Source organism: Cucurbita moschata, unplaced genomic scaffold, assembly GCF_002738365.1.
Source record: "Cucurbita moschata cultivar Rifu unplaced genomic scaffold, Cmos_1.0 Cmo_Scf00016, whole genome shotgun sequence".
In the NCBI taxonomy this organism is placed as follows: Eukaryota; Viridiplantae; Streptophyta; class Magnoliopsida; order Cucurbitales; family Cucurbitaceae; genus Cucurbita; species Cucurbita moschata.
Window position 1 is genome coordinate 2,112,141 of NW_019268532.1, and position 24,177 is coordinate 2,136,317.

At 36.6% G+C, this 24,177-nt stretch overlaps 5 protein-coding genes across 5 annotated transcripts in view; 3 read left to right on the plus strand and 2 right to left on the minus strand.

The window, feature by feature from the left end:
* Positions 1 to 6: 6 nt before the first annotated feature.
* LOC111454672 (RNA pseudouridine synthase 2, chloroplastic) lies at positions 7 to 5,450 on the minus strand. Its single transcript, XM_023096168.1, has 9 exons — positions 5,030 to 5,450; positions 4,776 to 4,919; positions 4,426 to 4,662; positions 4,063 to 4,265; positions 3,004 to 3,082; positions 2,513 to 2,688; positions 1,963 to 2,065; positions 435 to 516; positions 7 to 301 (listed from the first exon to the last, which is right to left on the minus strand). The coding sequence occupies exons 1-8, from the start codon at positions 5,363 to 5,365 to the stop codon at positions 502 to 504; spliced, it is 1,293 nt and encodes a 430-aa protein (XP_022951936.1). The 5' UTR covers positions 5,366 to 5,450; the 3' UTR covers positions 7 to 301; positions 435 to 501.
* A 2,977-nt stretch (positions 5,451 to 8,427) lies between these two features.
* Positions 8,428 to 10,592, plus strand: LOC111454458 (GDSL esterase/lipase EXL3-like). Its single transcript, XM_023095948.1, has 5 exons — positions 8,428 to 8,703; positions 8,804 to 8,934; positions 9,004 to 9,237; positions 9,868 to 10,123; positions 10,270 to 10,592. Exons 1-5 carry the CDS (start codon positions 8,451 to 8,453, stop codon positions 10,458 to 10,460), a joined length of 1,065 nt encoding a protein of 354 aa, XP_022951716.1. The 5' UTR covers positions 8,428 to 8,450; the 3' UTR covers positions 10,461 to 10,592.
* A 1,304-nt stretch (positions 10,593 to 11,896) lies between these two features.
* Positions 11,897 to 14,955, plus strand: LOC111453974. The gene is made up of 3 exons (XM_023095230.1): positions 11,897 to 12,184; positions 12,585 to 13,052; positions 14,079 to 14,955. The coding sequence occupies exons 1-3, from the start codon at positions 12,074 to 12,076 to the stop codon at positions 14,775 to 14,777; spliced, it is 1,278 nt and encodes a 425-aa protein (XP_022950998.1). The 5' UTR covers positions 11,897 to 12,073; the 3' UTR covers positions 14,778 to 14,955.
* A 906-nt stretch (positions 14,956 to 15,861) lies between these two features.
* LOC111454489 (SKP1-like protein 1B) lies at positions 15,862 to 17,956 on the plus strand. The gene is made up of 2 exons (XM_023095981.1): positions 15,862 to 16,309; positions 17,545 to 17,956. Exons 1-2 carry the CDS (start codon positions 16,010 to 16,012, stop codon positions 17,716 to 17,718), a joined length of 474 nt encoding a protein of 157 aa, XP_022951749.1. The 5' UTR covers positions 15,862 to 16,009; the 3' UTR covers positions 17,719 to 17,956.
* Positions 17,957 to 18,962: 1,006 nt separating this feature from the next.
* LOC111454397 (UTP--glucose-1-phosphate uridylyltransferase-like) overlaps positions 18,963 to 24,177 on the minus strand; it is a 7,709-nt gene continuing 2,494 nt past the window's right edge. Inside the window, exons 8-20 of the mRNA XM_023095875.1 lie at positions 23,321 to 23,393; positions 22,804 to 22,861; positions 22,662 to 22,708; positions 22,533 to 22,595; positions 21,528 to 21,560; positions 21,319 to 21,356; positions 21,158 to 21,233; positions 21,016 to 21,072; positions 20,856 to 20,939; positions 20,651 to 20,749; positions 20,472 to 20,576; positions 19,661 to 19,732; positions 18,963 to 19,560 (exon numbers count right to left, since the gene is read on the minus strand). Coding sequence (XP_022951643.1) covers positions 19,531 to 19,560; positions 19,661 to 19,732; positions 20,472 to 20,576; positions 20,651 to 20,749; positions 20,856 to 20,939; positions 21,016 to 21,072; positions 21,158 to 21,233; positions 21,319 to 21,356; positions 21,528 to 21,560; positions 22,533 to 22,595; positions 22,662 to 22,708; positions 22,804 to 22,861; positions 23,321 to 23,393 — 835 coding nt within the window. The 3' untranslated portion in view covers positions 18,963 to 19,530. The remainder of the gene's footprint in view (positions 19,561 to 19,660; positions 19,733 to 20,471; positions 20,577 to 20,650; positions 20,750 to 20,855; positions 20,940 to 21,015; positions 21,073 to 21,157; positions 21,234 to 21,318; positions 21,357 to 21,527; positions 21,561 to 22,532; positions 22,596 to 22,661; positions 22,709 to 22,803; positions 22,862 to 23,320; positions 23,394 to 24,177) is intronic.

The following is a 24,177-nucleotide window of genomic DNA, read 5'->3' on the forward strand; positions in this document are numbered from 1 at the left end:
TCCCAATTTACTGCAATCATGTCTTTCAAATATATTTCCAATTGAATGACGATGAATATTCGACTACATTCCTATGGATTAATAGCAATGGTGGCTGGCTTACCATCAATACTAAGTGAAACATGAGGTTCCATTGGACATGGCGATTAGGCGAATGTTCAACACAAGCAACACGATCATCTCGACTGTAGAAGCACCATCAAGTGTACCGATACGGTGTGTCGTTTCCATTTCTAATGCCATTGTTGCGTGCTGCTATGCCTCGATTTCGATATTGGGATATTGAGTTTAGGAACATTCCCTGTTCATATCAGATCAAATTAGCAGTGTTGAATTTCCAAGAACACCAACCAAAAATATGTCATTTACCAAAAACTTCAATTTATTTTCCAAACGTCCCAACTTAAATGGTCGTATATTAGGGCCAAATGTACCTTCTCGGTCTTTCATGCCCGAGTCGTTTGACGCTGAGTGTGTATGCTAGATACTGAAGGATCCCAATTAAGATTTGGTAACCTGCAATTTTAATCACAACACTCTGTTAATGGTTAAACTGATACACCGCAAAAACCATCTCTCCCGCCTAAATTCTATGGCAGCAACCATTGTTCAATAGCTAATGTGGTTGTAAATCTCAAAATTATTTCAATGTGTACTATGTATTAGGACTACAAGAGATTAAACAATGAGATACGATATGAAATTGCCTCATGATGTAGAGTTCAATGTTTTTCAGGGAATTTGTTTCGAGAATAATCTTTAAAATTAAGCTTATGAACCCAATTATATCTTTTGTGTAGATTATCCGGAATAGCTACAAATGCGATAAAATAAAGTGTCTATATTCATATTACATATAAGAGGCGACTGGAAGGAAGACTTCATGTTTTCTGTCTGCTCTTTAGTTTTTGTATTATATCTATCGTAACAGCTCAAGCCTACCACCGGCAGATATTGTCTTTTTTGGGCTTTCCCTTCTGAGCTTCCCCTCAAAGTTTTAAAACGCGTTTGTTAGGGAGAGGTTTCCACACCTATATAAGAAATGTTTTGTTCTCCTCTCCAACTAATGTGGGATCGCACAATCCACTCCCCCTTGGGAGCCTAGCGTCCTCGCTGGCACACCGCCCGGTGACTAGCTTTAATTCCATTTGTAACAACCCAAGTCCACCGCTAGCCGATATTGTCCTCTTTGGACTTTCCCTTCTAAGCTTCCCCTCAAGGTTTTAAAACACGTCTGCTAGGGAGAGGTTTCCCTACTTATATAAGGAATGTTTCGTTCCCCTCTCCAATCGAATGTGAGATCTCATAATCCACTCCCCTTGGGGGCCCAACGTCCTCGCTGGCACACCGCCCGGTGACTGGCTCTAATACCATTTGAAATAGCCCAAGCCCAAGCCCAAGCCCACCACTAACAGATATTGTCCTCTTTGGGCTTTCCCTTCTGAGCTTCCCCTCAAGGTTTTAAAACACGTCTGCTAGGGATAGGTTTCCACACCCTTATAAGGAATGTTTCGTTCCCCTCCTCAACTGATGTGGGATCTCAAAAAACCATTCGAAACTTTGAATATGTATGACTAAATCCTCACTCATTCATTAAACAACTTGATTTTCTTTTAAGTTCAGTCGACTTCATAAGTAAGAGATGAAGTACAAAAGGAAAGTAACCTATAAAATAGACATTCAAACGCAAGAAGCAGGTACCACATGGCTAGGAAATAGAAAAGACATGGTATTAACTATCGTGTCAAGGAGGCGACCAAAAAAGAGGCACAAATGCACGAATTAGCTATCTAGGTTATCCATAAAGTAGGTTGGGTGTGTAAATCGTAGCCCCCGGACCATTCTTGATTGATATTGTTCTATTTTATGGATAAAATGCTAAATCCGTAAAACCACTAATCACCATGAAAAGAGCTTGGGTTGAGTAAAAGATAACAGAATTCATCAATACTTGAGAGATACCTTTTTTGTGCTAATTTGACGAAGCTGACCCAGAATTTCAGCAAAATCTGTAGGGGGTGGGCATGAAAATCGTATGTTCTTCCCTGTGTGAGGATGTATAAACCTACAAATTGTTCAGTGATCTTGGATTAGTTGTTTACAGAAGAAAAGAACAATCCAAGACTCATACTACGATCTTGTTTCTTGTTTCTCACTTTTTATTTCTGGCTCTTTTATCATAAGAAATAAAAAAAAACAAAATTTTATAACAATTCTTGCTTTTGCACTCACCTTTTAGTTTAAAAAAGAACAGACTGTGATTAGCAATCATTCTTGTTTATCTTTCTCTAAAAATTTTCTTTTAAAATGTGGAAGTTTTAACTGAAAATTTAACAAGATATCCCAAATATATGTCATACCAATGTTTTGGTTAATTATTAGCGAAAAATAAGAAAAATAGAAACTCCATCAAGTTTTAAAAACTTTGAAATAAGAAACCAAAATTATAAACTATTTTAGAGAACAAGAAAGGAATGTAACTAAACGAGCTCTTAAGAATTTATTTTCTAACCCGAGAGTTAGAGCATGAAGGCAAGGCCTCTCTAATGAGGAAACAAGTTGCATAAGTTGGCTGTGACAACTAGATGATGTTCGAGTCCGAAGCAGCGACATGGCCATGCTCTTGGTACCTCCATAGACCTCATCTCCAAGTAAGGGTATTCCCATATACTTCGCATGTGCACGGATCTACTTCACAAATATTCAAAAACTACATTTCAATTTTCAGAAAGTGGAAAGAACTGCAACTTGGCATGATAAATATGGCTGCTTGTACGTTCAAGGTGTAACTCTGACTCATTAAATTGTTTAGCGTACGTATGCACACACTATGACTTGAAAACAAAAGCAGTAGCGTACAGAAATGTTATTGAAACAAAAGAATATATATGTCTTTGCACGTGCATACATGGTGATTGGTTAAAATGCATTGTTAGATGGATTGTAATATATATTTATAGCCCTTTGAAGAAACTTAAAGAGCAAGAAGTTTACAATACGCACCTGATGTGTGCGGCCTGTTTCTAATCTCCACTCAACCAATGAAAAACCTCCTTGAGCTAAATTTTCAATAACTTTGTACCTGTGAAATGTACGCCATTTCAACTTAGCATAATGAATGACCAAGCTTAATAATACTAAAATAGTTTCTATAATCGAAAAATAACTAAGTAAACACAAAAAACAAAAGATCTTTCTCCACTAATCCTTAAATTCATATTGATGTCACCATAATGAGAGATGGGACAAGGATGGAAATGAAAATCCCAGAGATTACTTCTTCCAAATTTTGCATGACTTTGTTGGATGAGATGCATCTCGCAAACTAGTTTGAGGGGGAGAGATGAATATATCTTTTTTCAGAAGAGAATACAAAAAATGTGCAAGGAGAAGAGGCATCTCCTCCTGAAGAGCACAAGGGGGGATCCATTACAAGAGTACAGGACCCCAATCAAAATTCTTATGGAAATTTGGTACATGAGGAGGCAGTGTACTATACAGTCACCCAACCAAAATTTTACCACTCTATTTGAACATTCTATAATTCCTTTCTATTTATTTACTCCAAAGCTTACTGCTTTGTTACTCTCTTTGAAAATTATGTTATTCCTTTCTATTTATATACTTCAAAGGATGGCTCAAGTTGCATTCTTTCAAATAGTCCTAGCTTTACCTTTAAGCCACCAACATGACAATGTCTCTAGAAGCACCACCTTAACCTCTTCATATAAACAACCAGTTCAGCCAAGAGTTTGAGCAGTCTGTCGGAAATGTGGAGTTTTCTTTCTAAATATTAGTTATCCAAATTTATGATGATGACAAGTATATTGTCATTACCTTTTAGTTCTGACCTTATATGTAGATGATTTTTTTACAGGAAACAGAACCCATTTCATTAATCTGATGAAATGAATACAAAAAAGACCCTGTCTGTACACAGTTATAAAAAAATACCTCCAATACGAAATGAGGGTAGTAACATGGGGAAGACAGCATTTCAAGAACCAGTAGATTTATAATTGCATTTCATATGATAATAATTGACGAAGAAAAACTAATTACCTACTAGCAGCGTACTTTGCATTTGAATTGTTATTTGTTCTAGATACTGCACTCATGCGAATACGATTATTCGGATCACGGCCTATTGGTACCTCGATACGTCCAGCAGTTGAGGGTGGAACTCCACATGTGAGACTGATATAGACTCTCTCAATAGAATGTTGCTTGAATTGAGCAGATAAGTGAGCGTGGGCATGTTCATCCTGATATTCAAATGCAACAAACGTAGGAGTTAGATATAGTTAGGGGACAAAAAAGGGGAGCTATTGGGCTGCAAATTCTTGAAACACAAAACTTGAATTGTTTTGCTTTGATCTTGAGTTAAGCAGCTGCAAGGAAGCTGAAGGAGGGACAGTAAATCACCTTGGCAACAACAAGCAATCCACTAGTTCCTTTATCTATCCTATGCACAATTCCAGGACGAATAGGTGCCTCAGAAACTCTAGAAGATAAAATCTCAATGGAATTGAGCTCATCATCAGAAATATCCGTGTCTGACAGAAGTTCCTCATTTGTCGTTGTAACCATTGGGAGACTGCAGTGGTTAAGAATGGCATTTACTAGTGTTCCTGTAGCATTCCCAGGAGCTGGATGAACAACCTGAATCAAGGAGAAATCAAACCGCTATCACAATCTTTTACAAATTTCAGACACAAGCTTGCCACTAAGCATACAATATCGAACTTGAGGCATAACGTCTCTTGAATCATTACCATGTGCGCCGGTTTGTTTACCACTAAAACATGTTCATCCTCATAAACTATATCCAAATAAATATCTTCAGGTTCAGCTCTCAATGGCTGCAATTCCGAAATTGTACAATTAATCTTATCCCCAGCTTTAACATTGTGAGAAGCCTGCTCGAGCATAAAATATATGGTTGAAAGAAGCCAAATGAAAAACAGAGAGACAATCGAAGAGTCAAATGCAGTTGTTCTTCGGGAGTACAAGCTAAAATCGTCGTTACCTTATCGATAACTCGGCCATTGACTGAAACCAGTCCGGCCCTAATACTGGACTGCACCCGAGCCCTACTAATCCCGTCGATGCGGCAGGATATCCAAGAATCAAGACGAACTTTACCGGATTTTGTCTCCACGATCTCTTCCAGTCTCATTCCGGCGTAATTGGTTCTCGGTTCAGGAAGAGTTTCATCACCACACTCATCGGAACCCGAGCATCTGACAGAGTGATTGGTAGCGATTCGAAGAACATCATAAGAGATTCTTCCACGGTTTCGAGGGAAAAACAACTGAATTGAAGGTGCAGCTTGAATTGCTCTAGCAGAGCAAATGGAAATCATTCTCCCGAGTTCGATATTTGGTTCTTGGGTTTTCGCCTATCGGCTGTTGCTTACCGGGAAAAATTAAGATTTTGTTTTTCCTACCTTTTTCAACTCTTAATTTAATTTAGAGTACATTAATAATTAATTAAATATATATATATATATCTCTAAATTTCTCTAAATTTTTAAATATATATATACATTAATAATTAATAATTAATAATTAATAATAAATATATATATATATATACTTTATTTTATTTTAAAAATATCTCTAAATTTAAAAAAAAAATTAAGAAAAATTACTCCCCCGTTCTCAACATACTAACATACTTGAGTTACTTGAGTTGAAAGTAGCGTTAATATCCTTTACTTTCTATATATATATATATATATATATATATATGTATATAATATAAAAATATAAAAATATAAAATAAAAAGTTTAAAAAATTACCTATTAGTTAGGTTACCTATTTTCTCACAAACTAACCCGAGTTCTTCTTATTACCTATTAGTTAGGTTACTTATTTTCCCACAAACTAACATGAGTTCTTCTTGTTACCTACTAGTTAGGTTACCTATTTTTCCACAAACTAACACGAGTTCTTCTTCCAAGATGTTTTGTGCTCGCTCACATGTATCTGAGGAAAATTTCTAGGAGGTCACCTAATACAGAATTGCTCCAAGTAAAACATGAAATTCCTAGGATGTCACCCAACATAGAATTGCTCCAAGTAAAACACGAAATTCCTAGGATGTCACCCAACATAAAATTGCTCCAAGTAAAACATGAAATTCCTAGGATGTCACCTAACATAGAATTGCTCCAAGTAAAACATATTTAATCATGAAGTTCCTAAGATTAAGTCATGGAAAAGGAAAGTGCACATGACCGGTATAGATAGTGACTTTCAATTCTTTTACGTCTTTCTTAACTATCCTCTCATTCGGATATGGTCTCGTTTCATTCATGTATCTTCTTCTTTACTCGGGTGTGACAACTCTACTTAAAAAGCTATTTATGAATCGTTTTTAATTTTCAAATTTTAATGACCAATCTAAAATCAAATTTGAACATTACGAACCAAATCGTTATGAATCCATATGAACACTAATAGAAACTGCATTCAAAATTTCGAAAGAGTTATAAAAAAACACGTATTTTTTTATTAACTAGAAGGAAACTTTAAATTAAATGCCCAACCTACCACATGGGCTACCGTCAAAATATTGTCTTTCTCTACGACACCAAAAGCATCCAAAGTTGGAAGATCAAAGACCGATAGTTACTCTTCCTTTAGCTCAACACGTGAAACCCGAGTTATAACTCGAACATCTAACATTTTTTATTTGAATTCAACGACATATAAAGGTAGAGAATTTGAACATCTGACCTCTTAGTTAGTGAATATGTATCTAAGTCAATTGAGCTATGTTCATATTGGTAAATCTCTAATTTATACGTGCTCAAGTTAGTAACTTCAAACAAACGCTTAACGACATGATCGTTGATCGATCATGCCATGATTATATGACTATTGAATAGCTAGGGAAGATGGTACCGCTTTAAATAATAATATGAATTAAATCTTCTATATCATAAACGAGAAAGGGCCAACTCATTATCTCATAAATGTGAGACCACAAATTATTTAAGATCACGTAACCACCACGAACACAACAGTTCAATAATAGACCAACTTGAAATTTCAAATTGGTTCAGTTGGTGATAATTTGAATAGAGTTCACAACTTAACCCTCGTCCGGGTCCTGTGAGTCACCAGCCAAAAGAATTTTCCAGTCCAACTCGTGTATAACTTTATTCAAAATTTTATTTTTATTTTTTGAATTTTGCAAAACGTTCAAATACTTTGTTACGAAATACGAAACTATTATAGAGAAATTATAAGAAATTTAACACAAATTTTTAATTAAAAAAAATAGTTATTAAATATATTAAATTTTTATTTATTATTTCATGTTTGGTGTTAGTTAATACAGTGGGGTGGGGGGATATTAAATGAAAATAATAAATAGAATGAGATACATATTAAAAGCATATTCTACCAAAAAAAATAAATAATAATAAACATAAATAAACAAATAATAATAATAAAGTAAAGCATTCCTTTTGATGGTTAAAAATAGTATCAGAGCCAGACATCGAGTGGTGTGCCAGCAAGGACGTTGGGTTCCTAAAGGGGATGGATTGAGAGATCTCACGTCGGTTGGAGAGGAGAACAAAGCATTCCTTATAAGAGTGTGGAAACATGTACACTAGAGTTCTCGAGACGGTAGTTCAATTGGTCAAACCCCAAAGGAGGTGGAGGACGCTAACCCTCAAGGGAGGCGGATTGAGAGATCTTACCTCGGTTGAAGAAAAGAACAAAATATCCCTTATATGGGTGTCGAAACCCTTACATTAGAGTTCTCGAGACTGTAGTTCACTTAGTCAAACCCTCACGGGAGGTGGAGGATAGGGGTGTACATTCAACCCAACAACCCAGACCAACCCAACCCGAACTATAAGGGTTGGGTTGGATTAGCATTTCGGGTAGGGTTGTGGGTACGTTTTAGAGGGTTGGGTTGGGTTACCAATCCAACCAACCCGAACTTTTGGGTTGGGTCAAAAAAATCCTTCAACCCGAACCATGTACACCCCTAGTGGAGGACGTTGACTCCCAAAGAAGGTGGATCGAGAGATCTCACATTGGTTGGAAATGAGAACAAAACATTCCTTATAAGGGTGTGGAAACCTCTTTAAAACGTGTTTTAGGACAATATCTACTAGCGTTAAGCATAAACAGAAAATTTTCAAAGTTTAGAAAAATATATGAAACTTACCTAATGGTTCTCGAGACTATAATTCAATCGGTCAAAACACCGTTCTATCAAAACAAAAGTTGTAGGTTCAATTCCCGTCAATCCCGATAGATCCAAATCCAATACAAAAATAGAAGCGGTGGGCCACGAACGCGGTGTGTTCCAATCCAAATCTGCCACGTTTCCACCGGCTTTTCATTATAAGCATTAAATTTGGAAGGCACCTCATACATATATAAATACCTTCCCAGAATAATGGCTGAACTACACAACAACAATGCCTTTACTCCACTTCACAATAGCAGTCAAGCTTTTCCTTTGTCTTCAACTAGCTAGTGCTACTATAAACATTCCTCCCGGTTACTCGGTCCCCGCGGTTTTCGTGTTCGGGGATTCAGTTGTCGATACAGGCAACAATAACAATCTCATCACTCAAGCTAAGTGCAACTATCCGCCGTACGGTAGGGATTTTCTCGGTCAACAGGCAACCGGGCGATTTTCCAATGGCAGAGTTCCCTCCGACCTTCTAGGTCTAAACTAACCCGTTCGATTAAATTGTAGAGGTTCAAATTTTTTTCGGTTACATGGCTTGGACCAATGTTATCGATTTCTTTTTGTTTGTTTTGTTAGTTGATGCGTTGGGTATCAAAGAATTTTTACCACCGTATGCTAACCCGAGTCTACGGCCCGAAGACCTAATTACGGGTGTCAATTTTGCTTCTGGTGGTGCTGGATTTGATCCTCTGACCTCTCGATTAGCGGTAATGAATAAACTTTGAACACGGGACGATATTTTGAATGATATGCTAAACGGGTTCTTGAATTTTCAGCCAGCAATATCACTTGAAGATCAATTAGGCATGTTTAGGGAATACTCAAAGAAGCTAGAAGAACTAGTGGGAGTAGCAAGAGCAAAGTTCATAATAGCCAATGGCTTGTTCATGGTGGTGGCGGGAAGCAACGACATTGCCAACACATTTTATCTTGCAAGAATAAGGCAAATTCATTTCAATATCAACTCGTACACTGATTTCATGGCTCGGTATGCTTCCGCTTTTGCTAAGGTACAAAGTTTAGTCTCTCGACTTTCATATTTATATTCAATTTCTATTTTTTAATTTAAAAAATATTTAGTTTGTATGCATTGGAAGGGAACAAAACATTTCTCATAAGGGTGTGGAAACCTCTCACCAGCAGATGTGTTTTAAAACCTTGAGTGGAAGCCCAGTGAAAGCACAAAGAAGACAATATCTTCTAGCGATGGGCTTGAGCTGTTACAAATGGTATCAGAGCTAGAGACCAAGTGGAGTGCCAGCGAAGACGCTAGGCCCCCAAAGAAAGTGGATTTTGAGATCCTACATCGGTTGGAGAGGGGAACGTTCGTGTGGAAACCTCTTCCTAGTAGGCGCGTTTTAAAACCTTGAGTGAAAGCCCAGAAGTGAAAACCCAAAGAAGACAATATCTGTTAGCGATGGGCTTGGGCTGTTACAAATGGTATTAGAGCTAGACACCGGGCGGTGTGCCAATGAGGACGATGGTCCCCGAAGGGAAGTGGATTGTGAGATCCTACATCGGTTGGAGAGGGGAACGTTTCTTATAAGGATATGGAAACTTCTCCCGAGTAGAAGCAAGGAAAGTCGAAAGAGGACCACATCTTTTTCATCTAAATTTTAATGTGTTTATTTTCTTTAAAGGAATTGTATGCAACCGGTGGGCGGAGAATCGGATTCTTCGGGGCACCGCCGTTGGGGTGTGTGCCGTCGCAAAGAACCTTGGCTGGCGGGATTGAAAGGGTGTGCGTGAATGAGTACAACGCTGCTGCAGAGCTCTTCAATGGAAAATTGCACATCGCTTTGAATCAACTTCAAACTTCACTGCCTAACAGTAAACTAATTTACGTGGATATTTACAATCCTCTTCTTGACGTCATCCAAAACTATCGTAAATATGGTATTCAATCATCTCTCCCTCTCCATCTACTGAAAATTAGTGTAGACGCTCGTATGACTATTCTACTGAAAATAATAGCAAATCGTGCACAAGCTTAACCGAACGATTTGAAAAGCTGAAAACGTTCGTAATTGTTATTATTTTAGGGTTTGACGTTGCGGATAGAGGGTGTTGTGGAAGTGGGAAGATCGAGGTGACGTTTCTTTGTAACAAATTCGTGAAGACCTGCAATGATCCCAACAAGTTCGTGTTTTGGGATAGTTTTCATCCAACCGAAGCTACATACAGCTACCTCGTCGCTCCAATCATCCAAAAATATATTTCTAAATTCCTATAGTTTAATTAAAATTTAATTTTCATAAAAAAATATATTTCAAAATTGAAGGCAAAAAAGGATGTGTAACTTTAATTCTCTCAATTATATATGTATTATCATTTTGTTTACATTAATGATGAGCTAATAATTAATGATTTTTTAATTAATTATTAATATATTGTTATTATTAATTCAATTTTATCAAGAATAACAAAAAGCATATAATTAATAAATATTAAATTAAAAATGAGGACACGTGGCTAGTCTTCAATTGTCACATCACTTTCGTTGGAGTAATGCAATAATAGAGACACGTGGCTAGTTTTAAATTTTATTTTGTGTTCTTTAAAATATATTATATTTTATATGCTAAATTACTTTAATAAAAAAATTTAATTAAAAGTTTTATTTGTTTATTTTGAAAAGTGTTTCAAAAATATCTTTGAGTTGTCGATCATCTCCGTCCACGGGCATTGTTGACTACAATAATGGAAAATAAGGTATATGTACGAAAATGCTATTAAACTCAATCATAAACTAAAAATGTCAGTCGTATCCCTCAAACTAATAGTTATATGTAGTAAGCTGTTGTTGTTGTCGTCTTTTGCTTACATTCCCATATAACACCAATTTCAATTTCTCGAATCTTGCTTTCAAAACTCTCTTTCGAAATCTCTCTGCCTCGTTTTCTAAAACTTTCTTCTTGAATTGAGGCCAAAGGCTCGAGCATACGTCGCTTGGTCGTAAGCGACGCAAGAACGAATAGGCTTAACTCACTTGTGTGCTGAAAAGTGAGTGTCGCACAATCGCATGTCCGTTGCCATCCAAGTGTGATTGTGACAAGTCGAATGTTGGTACAAACAAGCACAATTTGATGGTATTGCTTCAAACTTTAAAAATAATTACATAATTAAAATATTATATGTCGAGACGTTGGGAGGAGAAGAGAAAGAAATATAGAGATATATGGTACCAAGACTCGAGAGATAGTCGATATTGTGAGATTCCATATCGGTTAGAGAGGGGAACGAAACATTCTTTTTTTTATACAGACGTGGAAATCTCTCCCTAATAGATGCGTTTTAACATGGGGGAAACTCAGGAGAGAAAGCCCAAAGAGAACAATATCCGTTAGCGATGGGCTTGGATGGTTTCAAATGGTGTCAGAGCCAGACACCGAACGGTGTGCCAACAAGGACGTTAGGCTCCAAGAAAAGTGGATTGTGAGATCCCACATTGATAATTACAAATGGTATAGAGCCAACTTGGACGGTTACAAATGGTACGAGAGTCAGCTTGGGCCGTTACAAATGATATCATGAGATCCCATATTGGTTGTTATAAATGGTAGTCCAAGGTCACTGCCTAAAAAAAATAAAATAAAAATAAAAATAAAAATAAATAAATAAAAAGGAAAAAGTCATATTATTTTTTGACGTCTTTTAAATTCATGATTAGATGTCCGTTTTAGTGTCGGCGACCTAATTGACGGCTAACCTTGCGGTTGCCGCCGTCCTTCAAATTCAGAGCTTCAACGCGCTTGCTGAGATCGAATTCAACTGCTTGAAGATTAAAGAGAGAATCATAGGCGACACTTCTGGTCGGTCCAATCACTGATCTTCTGGTTCCCCGAAATGGAGCCGATTACATTTATCGTCGACAAATTAAAAGATTTCGGGACCGCAAGCCACAATTTCTTCGATGGTTTAGTTCGTCGCCGCCAACAATCATCTCGCCGCCGTCCGGTAATGGTTCATGTATTATAGTCTCGTAGTATGTGTTTCTTCACGTCTGAAAATGGCGGTTCTCGTTGTTCCTATGAATTGTGATACTGTTTTTAGTTTCTATTTGTCCATTTCCACTTGTGTTTGGAGTAGGATGACTTCGGTTTTACTGGCTCATTCTGTACAGAAACTTTGAGTCTCCAAAGTTAGAAGGTTATGTGTTAACACTGTTGCATGTTGCCCTATGACCGTCCTTGGCTGAAATTTTTAATGAATATTCTCAATTGGCTTTGGAATTTTATACATTAGCGTAAATGACTCTGGTAATTACATGGCGATTAAGGTGTTTTGTTCTACCAGTTTTATTCTAAAACGAATTTAAGTAGCCAATTTAGGTAACTTTGCTGGTACATTATTTCAGATTGAAATCCTGAAGCGGCTGCAAAGGGAAACATTTTCAGATTTAATGAGACTTAGAGACAGACAAGAAAAGGTAGAGAAGGTACTATCCTTTAACAATACACAGAGGAGTAGTCCATTGCAAGAAAATGGCACTCATGTAAGAGGAGAGGTTGATATATTGGGTGCATTACTATTGATGAGTGTTATTGATAATCATAGCCTCAAAACACTTCGTAGAGCTGGAATCTCAACAGGAATTCACTCGAGATTGACTTTTGAAACGACTGTAAGAGAAAACGATTCTCTTGTTGCAGAGTTCGTGGCCAATCAGAAAGCCAAGGTGGATTTTGGTGTTGACTCTGGAAGTGAACTTACTCTATCTAAAGTTCTTTATAAGGCTAGTGTGAGAGATTGGATGTCTGCAATTGTAGCGCCTATTGGAGCTCGATGTAGGGATGTTGCTATAATTGCAAGCCCTTCTCGTCAGGTATATTTAGTTGCGATTACGTTTTTCTATCTATTGTTAGTATGACTGTTTGCTTATCAAGTTCTATACGAGTTTACTAGATTAGTATTTAATTTCGTGGGGCACTTTTAGGTTGAGGTAATAACCTTCATCCTAATGTAGTTAGGACGGAGTAAGCCACTCCATTTACTAGATTACCTTTGGACACTCACAAGCATAAAACCTTTATCATAATCCTTAAGTAGACTATCCAAGAATTAGCAAATGGATTGACATCTACCGTTTAGATTGATATAAGATTGGAAGGAGATGATATACCCCTCTCTCTCTCTCTCTTGCGAGTAAAGGTGTTTGAGACATTGCCCGAGTTTTTTTTTTTTTTTTTTTTCATTGAGAGAAAGATCAACATCAAATTTGAGTTCGGTCAGTCATAGGGTTATTTCTAGTCTAGTCTAGAATCAAGACCAAACAAAGCTTCACCTTAACTACGTACAAGGTACCTATGAAAACCTTGACCGTGGTGGACGCATGCACTCACAACTCAAAAGTCAAGCGAAAGATGCCCCTTTCTAGATAGAAAGAGAGGGTGAAACAAATCACGGCTATGAAAGATATATCACATGATTCTCTTGTAATCTCCCTCCATCAGAATGAAAGTTGCTAAGATCAAATGTGAATATAGCTCAAATTGAAAAGGCCATTGTAATTTTTTGGGTCATTCTCTTTTTCTTTTATGTGTATTCCGTTCAAATTATAGTTTAGTATCAGTATTAATCTAACTCTCGACAGTTTTGTTGTATGATCTGATGTTATAGGAATGCTTGTCGTCTAATATTTAATATCGGCGTAGAATTTGAACTCAAATTATATGGTGGTACTTTTTGTTGCGTAAAATATTGCCTGAGCCAGTTATATGCTCATATCGGTTACCAATTCGAATCAACTATTTATGTTCGTGAATGCTCTCGAGTACTTTCCATCGAAGACTATGTTCTAGTTGGCGTATAATTCATGAAGTTTAATCTATATGGTTTTTCTATGTGGTAGGAAAAGGGTCTTACAGACATTTCATCTTTTGGACCACCCCTTTTGGATCAGCCAAATGGTGGCGCCATTGGTTTAACGGTGAGAAGATCCAATGTTACTGCTTCCTTAGCTCAATTCATTTCAACAGAGGAAATACAACCAAGTTTTGGTCGGATTCAGCATTGCTTTAATACATTTGGACAACTGGTGTGTCAATTCTCAAGAGGAACAAAGCTCTCACTACTGGGTCTTCTCCAAGCGCCAAAATTATGCAATCAACACATCGATCTCGGAGCCCTTACAATTTCAGTCGGTCTTGGGAGTCGACATGAATCTTCTGAAACAGCTGCGACACCTGATTCATGTTTGTTAACAGCGTCGAGGAAAGCTATTTCAAGAGGATCTATGGCTTTACTGTTGGAGTCGGAACTCGACGAAGTGATCAGACTTGGAGGTTGGGTTGAGGTGAGGCAATCAAATCCGAATGACGTGCAATGGGCTGTGTCGATGTCTGATAATAATAGTGAAGAGGCATTAGGTTGGGGAATGAACTTAGGTGGGATTCATGGAGGCACATCAGGTACAGATCACTTTCAGATTGAATCATATATCAAACTGAACATGAGTAAGAGATTCAACGTAAAGCCAGGAATTGCATATGTGACCGACGGCGATGCCTATATGATGGCCTTGCTGGTTCGGTCTAACTGGTCTATATGATACCCATCTTATGAAGAAATATCATTTTGAGAGCTTGTCGATCCGTGCAAAGAACTGACTTAAACTTAGTCCTTGTGAAAGGTCCATAGTGCCTTCCAGCATTTGGGTGTGGATGTCAATATTATATTCATGCACGTCATAAGCAAAGGAATACCGGAAGAAATTGATATTTTTTTTAGATAAGGTTTTAAACATGTGGGAATCCGACAAAGGTCGATGCACAGGATAATCCAAAATCATTGTAGAGCATTTCAAGAAGTCGGTATTCATCTCGGTCAAGTCTACCGCTAGCAGATATTGTCCTCCTTTGGATTTCCCTTTCGGACTTCCTCTCAAGATTTTTAAAACGCGTTTGTTAGGAAGAGGGTTTCGGACTCTTATAAAAATGTTTTATTTTCTTTTTCAACCGAGGCGGGAGTTCATATTTTGAACCCTGTGGAAACCTAGAGTCATCTTGGGTATGATGGGCGATCCAAGATAATCCAAAGTCGCCTTGGAGCGCTTAAATTATCGTAAGAAATTAATATTCATCTTTCTACACTAGATTCTTAAACTTATACTTCTAGATTATAGACCTTTTAAACCTACCGGCCTTTTAGATTATTATTAAACATATCCTCTTCTCATATCAACCACATGCCAAGATTACGTTAACAACTTTTTTCATCCAATAGAATAGAAAATTTAATTACAAATAAAACATTAATTACGAAGTTTTATGGCATAAATCTTAACATAAAAATCTCTCCGTCTCAATTAACTTACCGATCAAACCTAGTATGACAAATACCACGTGACTTCTTCTTTAAGACTCGTTCTTATTCTTTTAAACAAATTTATTGTTGTTGTCACGTGAATACCCGGTGCAATATTCTAAACCATTAAATTTTTTTGTCAACAGTTAATTTTGAAATATTTAAGAATGAATGAATATTATATTTTAAGATTTAGAAAAATAAATATAATTTTGAATGAAACATGAAGGATTTATAATATATATAAAAATCCTATAATTAAATAAATAAATAAATAAATATATATATATATATATATATATATAATTTAGGCTAAGAAACGTGGTTATCGGTGGATTTTGCACTTGAAAACCCATTTTGTGGTCACCGTTTGGTTTTCGTCCGCTTTAGCAAATCGCGACTCTCTCTTTCTCTTTCTCTCTCTCTCTCTTTGGGTTTCAGACCTCACCGAATCTTCGAGAAAGGAGATACGGCACCATGTCTTCAGGGAGGAAGATCACGTTGAAAAGCTCCGATGGCGAGATCTTTGAGGTTGACGAAGCCGTCGCCTTGGAGTCACAGACGATCAAGCACATGATTGAAGACGATTGCGCCGATAGTGGAATCCCTCTCCCTAACGTGAACAGCAAGATCTTGTCCAAGGTTATCGAGTACTGCAAGAAGCACGTCGAGTCTCCCAAGCCGGAGGATCGTGCTGGCTCCGTCGAGGACGACCTCAAGACTTGGGACAGCGAATTCGTCAAAGTCGACCAGGCGACCTTGTTCGATCTCATTCTGGTATGCGGATGATACTTTCTAAATTTTCTTGCGGTTTCTTGCGGTTTTGTCCTTTTTTTTCCCTCTGTATCAATGCCCTCCGATTGTTCTCTTTTTGTGGCTAATTTCGGGTCTAGGGTTTGGATACTGCTTAGATTTGGGGTAAGGTTCTTTCGGTTCTTGTTTCGTTACGTACCCTATGGTTGCATAATACGTTTTCTGTTTTGGTATGATTTCTGAATCAGATATCTTACATTGTGAATAAGATATTGCAAAATTACTGAAACATGATAGCCGCCTGCTGTTATATGTGACATCTATAGCTATATTTTAGAACGGGAGTCGGTAGGGGAGTTTATTTATTGATTTGTAAGGGCTTTGTATGGGAGGTTCACAAATGTTTGTCATTGAGAAGGCTTTTGATGTATTAGGCGTTTGGCTGCAATCTTTATTCCTTATATAATCTTTGTTTGGAATTGTTACACTAAAACATGCGCGGTATATGTCCTGTTTATCGAGTGATGAAATTCATGTACACCAACAATAGCCATTCCAACTTGTTTTCTGTTTAATCCGATACAATCTTTTATGTTTTGGTTATGGCTGTAACATTTGTTTAGTTGAGGTAATTCGATGTCAATTGCTTATTTTCAAGTGGGATATGGGTGAATCTCTTTCCTCTTACCAGTTTATCTTGATCTTTCCTGGTTTTATTGATTTTATTTCTACTTTTGTTCCTTCCTAATAAGATTTAAACGAATTTTTTTATTTACCCGTTTCGAACTTGCTAACGTTTCGAACTTGCTAATCATATGATAATTATTCTTTGTTTTTATTTATGTGTGTGTGTGACTGTGTGTTTATATTTTATGGTTTATCTGAAATTTACTCGTTCTGTGTTGTATTTAGTTGAATTATTTCATCATCTTTTTTGACAAATGACTAACTTGAATCCACCTTAAATCCCTTTGGAAGAGTTAATGGTTTTCGTTGAGAGCTTAAAAATTAGGCTTTATAAATTAATGTTGTTTTGTTTTGTAAATTACATTGACAACCATAGTAACTTCATACGGTTGTTTGGTGAGAGAATAGTCGAGGAGTGCACACAAGATGTGCTTGGTATATATTGTGAGACGACACGGTTGACGCTCCCCCAAGTAGAGAGGCATCACCGTAACTTTTTGTTTCTTTTCGTTCCCTTAACTTGTGATAAGGGATAATGATGGTCAGAATCTAATCCTACATGACATTTGCAGGCTGCAAACTATCTCAATATCAAGAGCTTGCTAGATTTGACTTGTCAGACGGTGGCTGACATGATCAAGGGGAAGACTCCTGAGGAGATCCGCAAGACATTTAACATCAAGAATGACTTCACACCCGAGGAAGAGGAGGAAGTTCGTAGGGAGAATCAATGGGCGTTCGAGTAAAAAAAAAGAAGTAAACGCTTATATTCTACTTTCTCTTGTTGCATTGTAACATTTGATACTTGTTCTTTCTGTTAAACTAAACTATGTGATGTTCGTTGGGTGTTGTCTTCATTCTACAATTGCTGTTTTTCATCGAACTTTACCCGACTTGCATTTCTTCATAATAGAAGACAGAACTCTTGAAGCACTCGTGTCGCATAATGTAATAGATTGGCTGCTTCATGAATGGTGTCATTGCTGTCAACTCCTCCAGTATTATATTACTTTCCTGTTCAACTCATCGAGACCTGTAGATTTTGAAACCGAACTTCTTTTAGGTGATGGATTTGACTCGTGAGAATAGTCGAGGTGTTCAAACTGAACATAATTGACTTCTTTTTGCACCCAACAATTTGATAAATGAACACTGCTGCCCCTGACAGCTTCAAATGAAAACTGGGTCAACATAACACGTCCAACCCTTCATCAGCTAAATTGTTGTCCGCGAGGAGGCCAACAACTATAAACGCTTGGTGTGAAAAGCTTTGCCAATGGAACTATCAAAATAGGGGTGGGAGGTGGCTATCATGGCAAGCAAATCAGGCCAACACTTCTTGGAACGATGGGCAACCAAAGTTTTGAGGTGTTCAAGGGGGGTTTTCAGGGGAGGAAACTTTAACCTAATAAGATATAGATTGTGATTAACGAGGTTAATTTGCTTGCTATATCGTTGAATTAGTTCATTGAATTAGGGTGTTAGGTTGTTGAGCATCTTTATGTAGTTGGATTACGGTAAGATCCTGGATTACGGTAAGATCCCACATTGGGAAGGATTCATTATAAGGGTATGAAAATCTCTCTAGACACATTTTAAAAACCTTGAAAGAAATCTCGACAGAAAAAACTTAAAAGAGAACAATATCTACTAGCAGTTGACTTTGCAACATAGCTTCATATGGTGTCCGTTGAAGCTCTACCCCACATGTTTGATCTTTAAATATGGTATGCGGGTTTGTGATCTCTTACTTCTGGACAGGATAAAGATTTCTTTTTAGTATTAAAAGCATTTCGTACCCATAATTTGCAGTTCCGACAATGCCGACATGAAAATTGTACATTAACCTTTCATAAAGCATTTCGTACCCTAAAAAACAATCCTTCAAACTTCCAGAAACAAATTCTCAGCAGAAACTCCAATGACTAGTAGGAGGATACCAACATTTCACAGACTTACAGGAAAATGAAGCGAAACATACAGAAGGGGAGGAAAAAAAAGTCACCCAGTTTGCTGAATATCAAATAAATTGGACCAAATGTTTATAAGCACTGAAAATGTGGCTAACTATCCTCGGAATCCAAACTTATTCCCAGAAAAAGAAACAGGTTAAAGAAACTACTAATTCTTGGAGAATAGTACCTGTTTTGATTCGATCTTTGGCGCCGACTGAATCGGATACTGCTTGTGATGAAGTATGATTTAACAAATGTTGGAGGAGAAACAAGTAAAAGCTCATCTGAATTGATTTCCCTGTTATGATAAGTCATCTCTCGTGGTGCCAACAAGCACAAATAAACAAAGTCGAGGCTAATTTATTGTAGCCGGAGAGTTACTGAGTGGCATCTATTTGCTAATAAGCTAATTTGTGTTTCAACCCTTTTGGTTCTCTGCTAAAGAAAGAATTGTCCCCTACTGTACCACAACTCCCCTATATCCCACTCTTTAAAAGTGAAGAAAATTGTGGCCCAAAGGGAGAGCTCCAAAACAAGTTTGTCAATGAGAAAAAGAACATTATTCTATGAAAGCTCTTTCCACTTCAACAAGACACAATTTCTTCATTTAAGATCTGCTGGATCGTTGATCTCCTGGATGAAAACCAAAGCACTCATTTCAAAAGTGAAAAATCGAGGAGTGAATGTAGATGAAAAATCAACTTAATATGATTCAGAATTTTGATGCATTTACCTGATTTTCAAGTACTGCACCATCTGGGATTTCCAACTTCATCCCTGGTTTTGCAACGATATCAACTTTCCCCTTCAAAACCAAACCCATCATGAAGCTAAGTAATGCTAACAGAAGAAAATATAATAATGGATGGCATAACAGTAAATCTTTAGATCATACATTCACATAGACATTACATTTGAGTCACTAGTACATGTTCATTTCACACAGTATCATTTAAAAAAAAAATGAAAAAAAAAAAAGAGTTCATTTCATACAGTTAGCTCTTCAAGCTTGGGACCTCACAAAGGCATGCACACACCAACTTGATTTATAATTTAGGTTAAATTACAACCTTGGTCCATATGGTTTGAAGAGAGAAATTCGTCCGTATAGTTTTTAAAGTTACAATTTCGTCCCTATGATTTGATAAAACCTTAAATAGCCTCTTCCATTAAAAGTTATTAACGGGTTGAGTTATCCTGCCACATACTCACGATTCGTTGGTGTCTTTTAACAGCCACATGTTCATATTCTAAAGATATGGGCTATTTATGAAATTTTATTGAACCAAGGGACGAATTCTAATTTCAAAATTATAGAGACTAAATTTTAACTTTCTCCGAACCATGGGGCAAAATTGTAGTTTTACCTATAATAAGTCATTGTGATGCCAGTTCAGAAAACAGAGTTTTAAAAAATCAAACATAGTTCATTACTAAAATCAAACATAGTTCATTACTTGTGGAGACTCTCCACATGAGGAGGCGTGACAAACTAAAGCAAGGCCGATGTGGGTATAATCATATAGATGGAATGAGTATAATACCTTGATAGTCACACCTTCCCCAAACCATACATCACCTCTTACAGTCAAGCTATCCAGCTCAACAATGCTGGGGATGGCCTTGAATCGACTTTGGAAATCATTAATCTGGGAAAGAAGGAATAAGCACAAGATCTAGAATAATATTAAGCACATATTCTAGTGTAACTCACAAACTTTACCTTTTCAAATTCAGAACCTAAATCAATTGATGGATCTACAGGGTTAGCTCTAGCTGCATTTCGAACTATTAGGCCTTCATTGGATGTATACAGATCTGACTGCAAAAATTTAAACATTTGAAAATTATTATTTTCACAAGATGAGTTTTTTTCTCATTCGATATCCAGTACACAGTAACTGAAAGTTCACATAGATACACTTCACCTGTAAAAGAAGTAAATCTGACGTTGAACTCAGTTGTAGTGAACGAGAATGTGGCACAATAATCCCAATGGGTTGATCAAAGAACTGTCTCAAAAGTTAAAAGTACAGCATGAGAAAAATATTCACAATGTGACAATAAAAATCTACAATCTAAACAAACCTTTATCATTGAGCCTACTGCAGTGTTTTGCCTGAGCATTTGATCGCTGTTTCCGTCCTGATGAGACAAGTAACTTCGTCAGTATCTTCTACAAGGATTAAAATGAAAAAGTGAGTCTACTAGTGAATGGCTAAAAGATGACCTCTGAAAATGAAGAGTTCCCAATCTTTAGTGTATTTGTATCCACTAGTCTCTTAGTGGCGGTCAAATTCACCCACCTGAACAATATAGCACAAACCTGATGTCACGTGCATATACAGGAATGCCTAACAGGGGAAAAAAATAAAGAAAGTCCATACTCACAAGTTTCTTATATCAGAAAATTTGAATTTGTCCGTTGGCTTCAGTTGATTAACACAAAAAGAAACTTCAAATTATTAGACAAATAAAAATGATCCACTACAAAAACAAGCTAACTACAGCACCAAAAAAGTATAAATTTAAAAGGAAACAAAAGAGGATTAATAATTCAACAATAAGATTCTAAAAGAGAATGGAAAGAAATTGCTTACAGACTGACTTGAATTTAGAGCAATATCTGCAAACTGCATTAAGAAACACAATGTGCATCAAACCCATTGTCAAGAACCAAATAAACACTAGTTGAGAAATAAATAATGCAGATATCACAATAATTAGTTTTTTTATAAATAAATAAATAAAGAAAGAAAGAAAGAAAGAAAGAAAAAGACAGAGGATATATGTATACAGTTGTCAAATAAATAGCCAGGGGTAGAGAACCCCCCAAAAAGTACAAAAATAAGAAGCCATCCAGTGGCAAAGGATCATAGTAAGACTATATTTACAAAAAAAGTTTCTGGTGTGTATAACACCACCAATAGGAGGTGAGCCGTAGGCAATTAAAAAGAACTCGGGCAAGGCTATCTTATCCTCAACGATCCAAGCTCTAGCGAGTAATTTAATATGAAAGGTTCACATCAGTGCTTCATCTCTTATATTGAACCTAATTTCCTTCTTGAAAGTGATATCTGCAACTAACTGTTATTGAGTTACTGGAAGATGACATTGACCTGATGACAGTAAACTGTGGACGACCAATTATTCAAGGGACCTTTTATTGTGTGCCTTCAGATTAGTATTTGCCTTGATTCAACATGTCCACATTGTAACACATGACATAGTATAAGGGTAGGGTACTGTGCTCTTCTCAAGTAGTATCCCCTAACAATTTATTTTAAGAACAATGCAAGTTACCGTACCAAAGATGGAGGGGTTATACTTCCTACCACATCTAGCTCTGTAAATATAATGGTTTCTTATCAATATATATATATATATATATATATATACACACACATATATGTATATGTATATATATGCATGTACTTTTTTTTTTTTAAATGTCACAAGACTGGAAAGTGGAAACAAGGAAAAAGGCTGAATACAAGAATGTGCAATGATCTAATATATCGTTTCATCATAACAGAAATGCCAAACCACAATCGAACTCCAATAGATACCAGTGAAAGATTGAACTGTTTCATCAGAGTACCAACCTGACACTTCTGTGGAGTTGAATAAGTGCTGGTACTCATTTCAAATGCTGCTGTAGGTGTTACCTATAAGAAGAAAAGGTGTAAGAGTTGAACTAAGGAATCATAGTATATAGTGATATCGTTGCATACCTCCATGCAGAATTCAATCTTATTTTGGATCAAATGATTTAAGATTTCTAAATCCTTCAGTTAAGAAAACCATAATTCAAAGAATATAAGCATAGTATTATGACTAAAAAACTACAGATATCAAGATCACAACCAAGGATACGTGGGTCAATAACAGCAGCCACATTATCCGAGCCAACCACCAGGGCAAACTCCTTACCCTGAGAAACAAGTTAAAAGAAAATATTAGATTGATGTTAGAATCGCTTTCTAGCAAGTCACTCTTCTTCCATCTGTAAGGTATCCCCTAACTATTATATTAACTTTCACAAAAGAGCCTCAAGGACAAGTTAACAGACAAATCCAGCCTTTTGAGAGGATGGTACTCTCTTTAATTAACCAGTTTATTTTACAAAGATAAAGCATGAAATGACAAAAGAAGCAGCAAGCAAATATATAAAGGCAATCCCCAAAATAAACCATACACTAAAACCTACTAATCAACATTAGAGGAATTTCCCCAATTGCGCCTCCTAGCATGTCCCGACAATTGGGGGCCTTACACCCTCTTTCCCCAGTTTTTGAAAGGTCTATATAATATATGTGTGTTTCCACCTATCATCTCTCTCTGATAGTAAAATACAATTGTCTGTCGGTTAACATTAAGCAAGAACTCTTACCTTTGACAATAATACATCTAGAGTTCCACCAGTCAGTAAGGAAAGGAGAACTGAGCCATGATCAGAATTATGCCTTCACAGGAAATAAAAAAGATGTGAACTCTAATTCTTATCCAAAATTTTTAAATAAGAAACTGTGCAAAAGAAAATGTAATACTCGTCAGATCAAACAAACAGTCATGAAGCTTCTTCAATTTTCCTATCCAAGTGTATATCATAAGGGCATTGGTTTAAGGCATTCTTACAAAAGAGTAGGCATATAATTAAGAGAAAGAAATTTTCCATTAACGACATAAAAAATAAGAAAATGTTACACAAGCACCCATTTGTTCTTATCAATGTGATTTAATCAGAATATGCTGTGTACCAAACAATCATGATATTTCACAAAAACGTGGGCAAGTGGTACCCCAATTTGCATTTGTCATTTTATGTATTGCATGATCAACACGAACTTCCTTTCTAATAATACATATTGGTGTGCCTTGGAGCTACCGTGGTGACAGTATGATACGTGAAAAAGACAAACTGAAACTAGACCCTAAAGCATGGGGTGTTAACACATGAGAAATAAAAAATATCTAAAAAAGTGTCTGCACCACGTTTTAATAGATAGAGTCAATACCAAAGAGCCCACACCCCTATCTATTATCTTCCTTGTACCTTCTCTCTTAATGGAAAGCTGTCATCTTAAAAATTATGCTGCTTTAGAAACAAACAATATGCAAAATTCTGTAAATTATCCAGAGAGAGCAAGTATCCAGTTGATGGAAGATTATAGATGAAACTACAAATTCCAAATGACGTGAAGAATTGGATAAATTACACATAAATCATAGATGCCAGTTTTCTCCCCC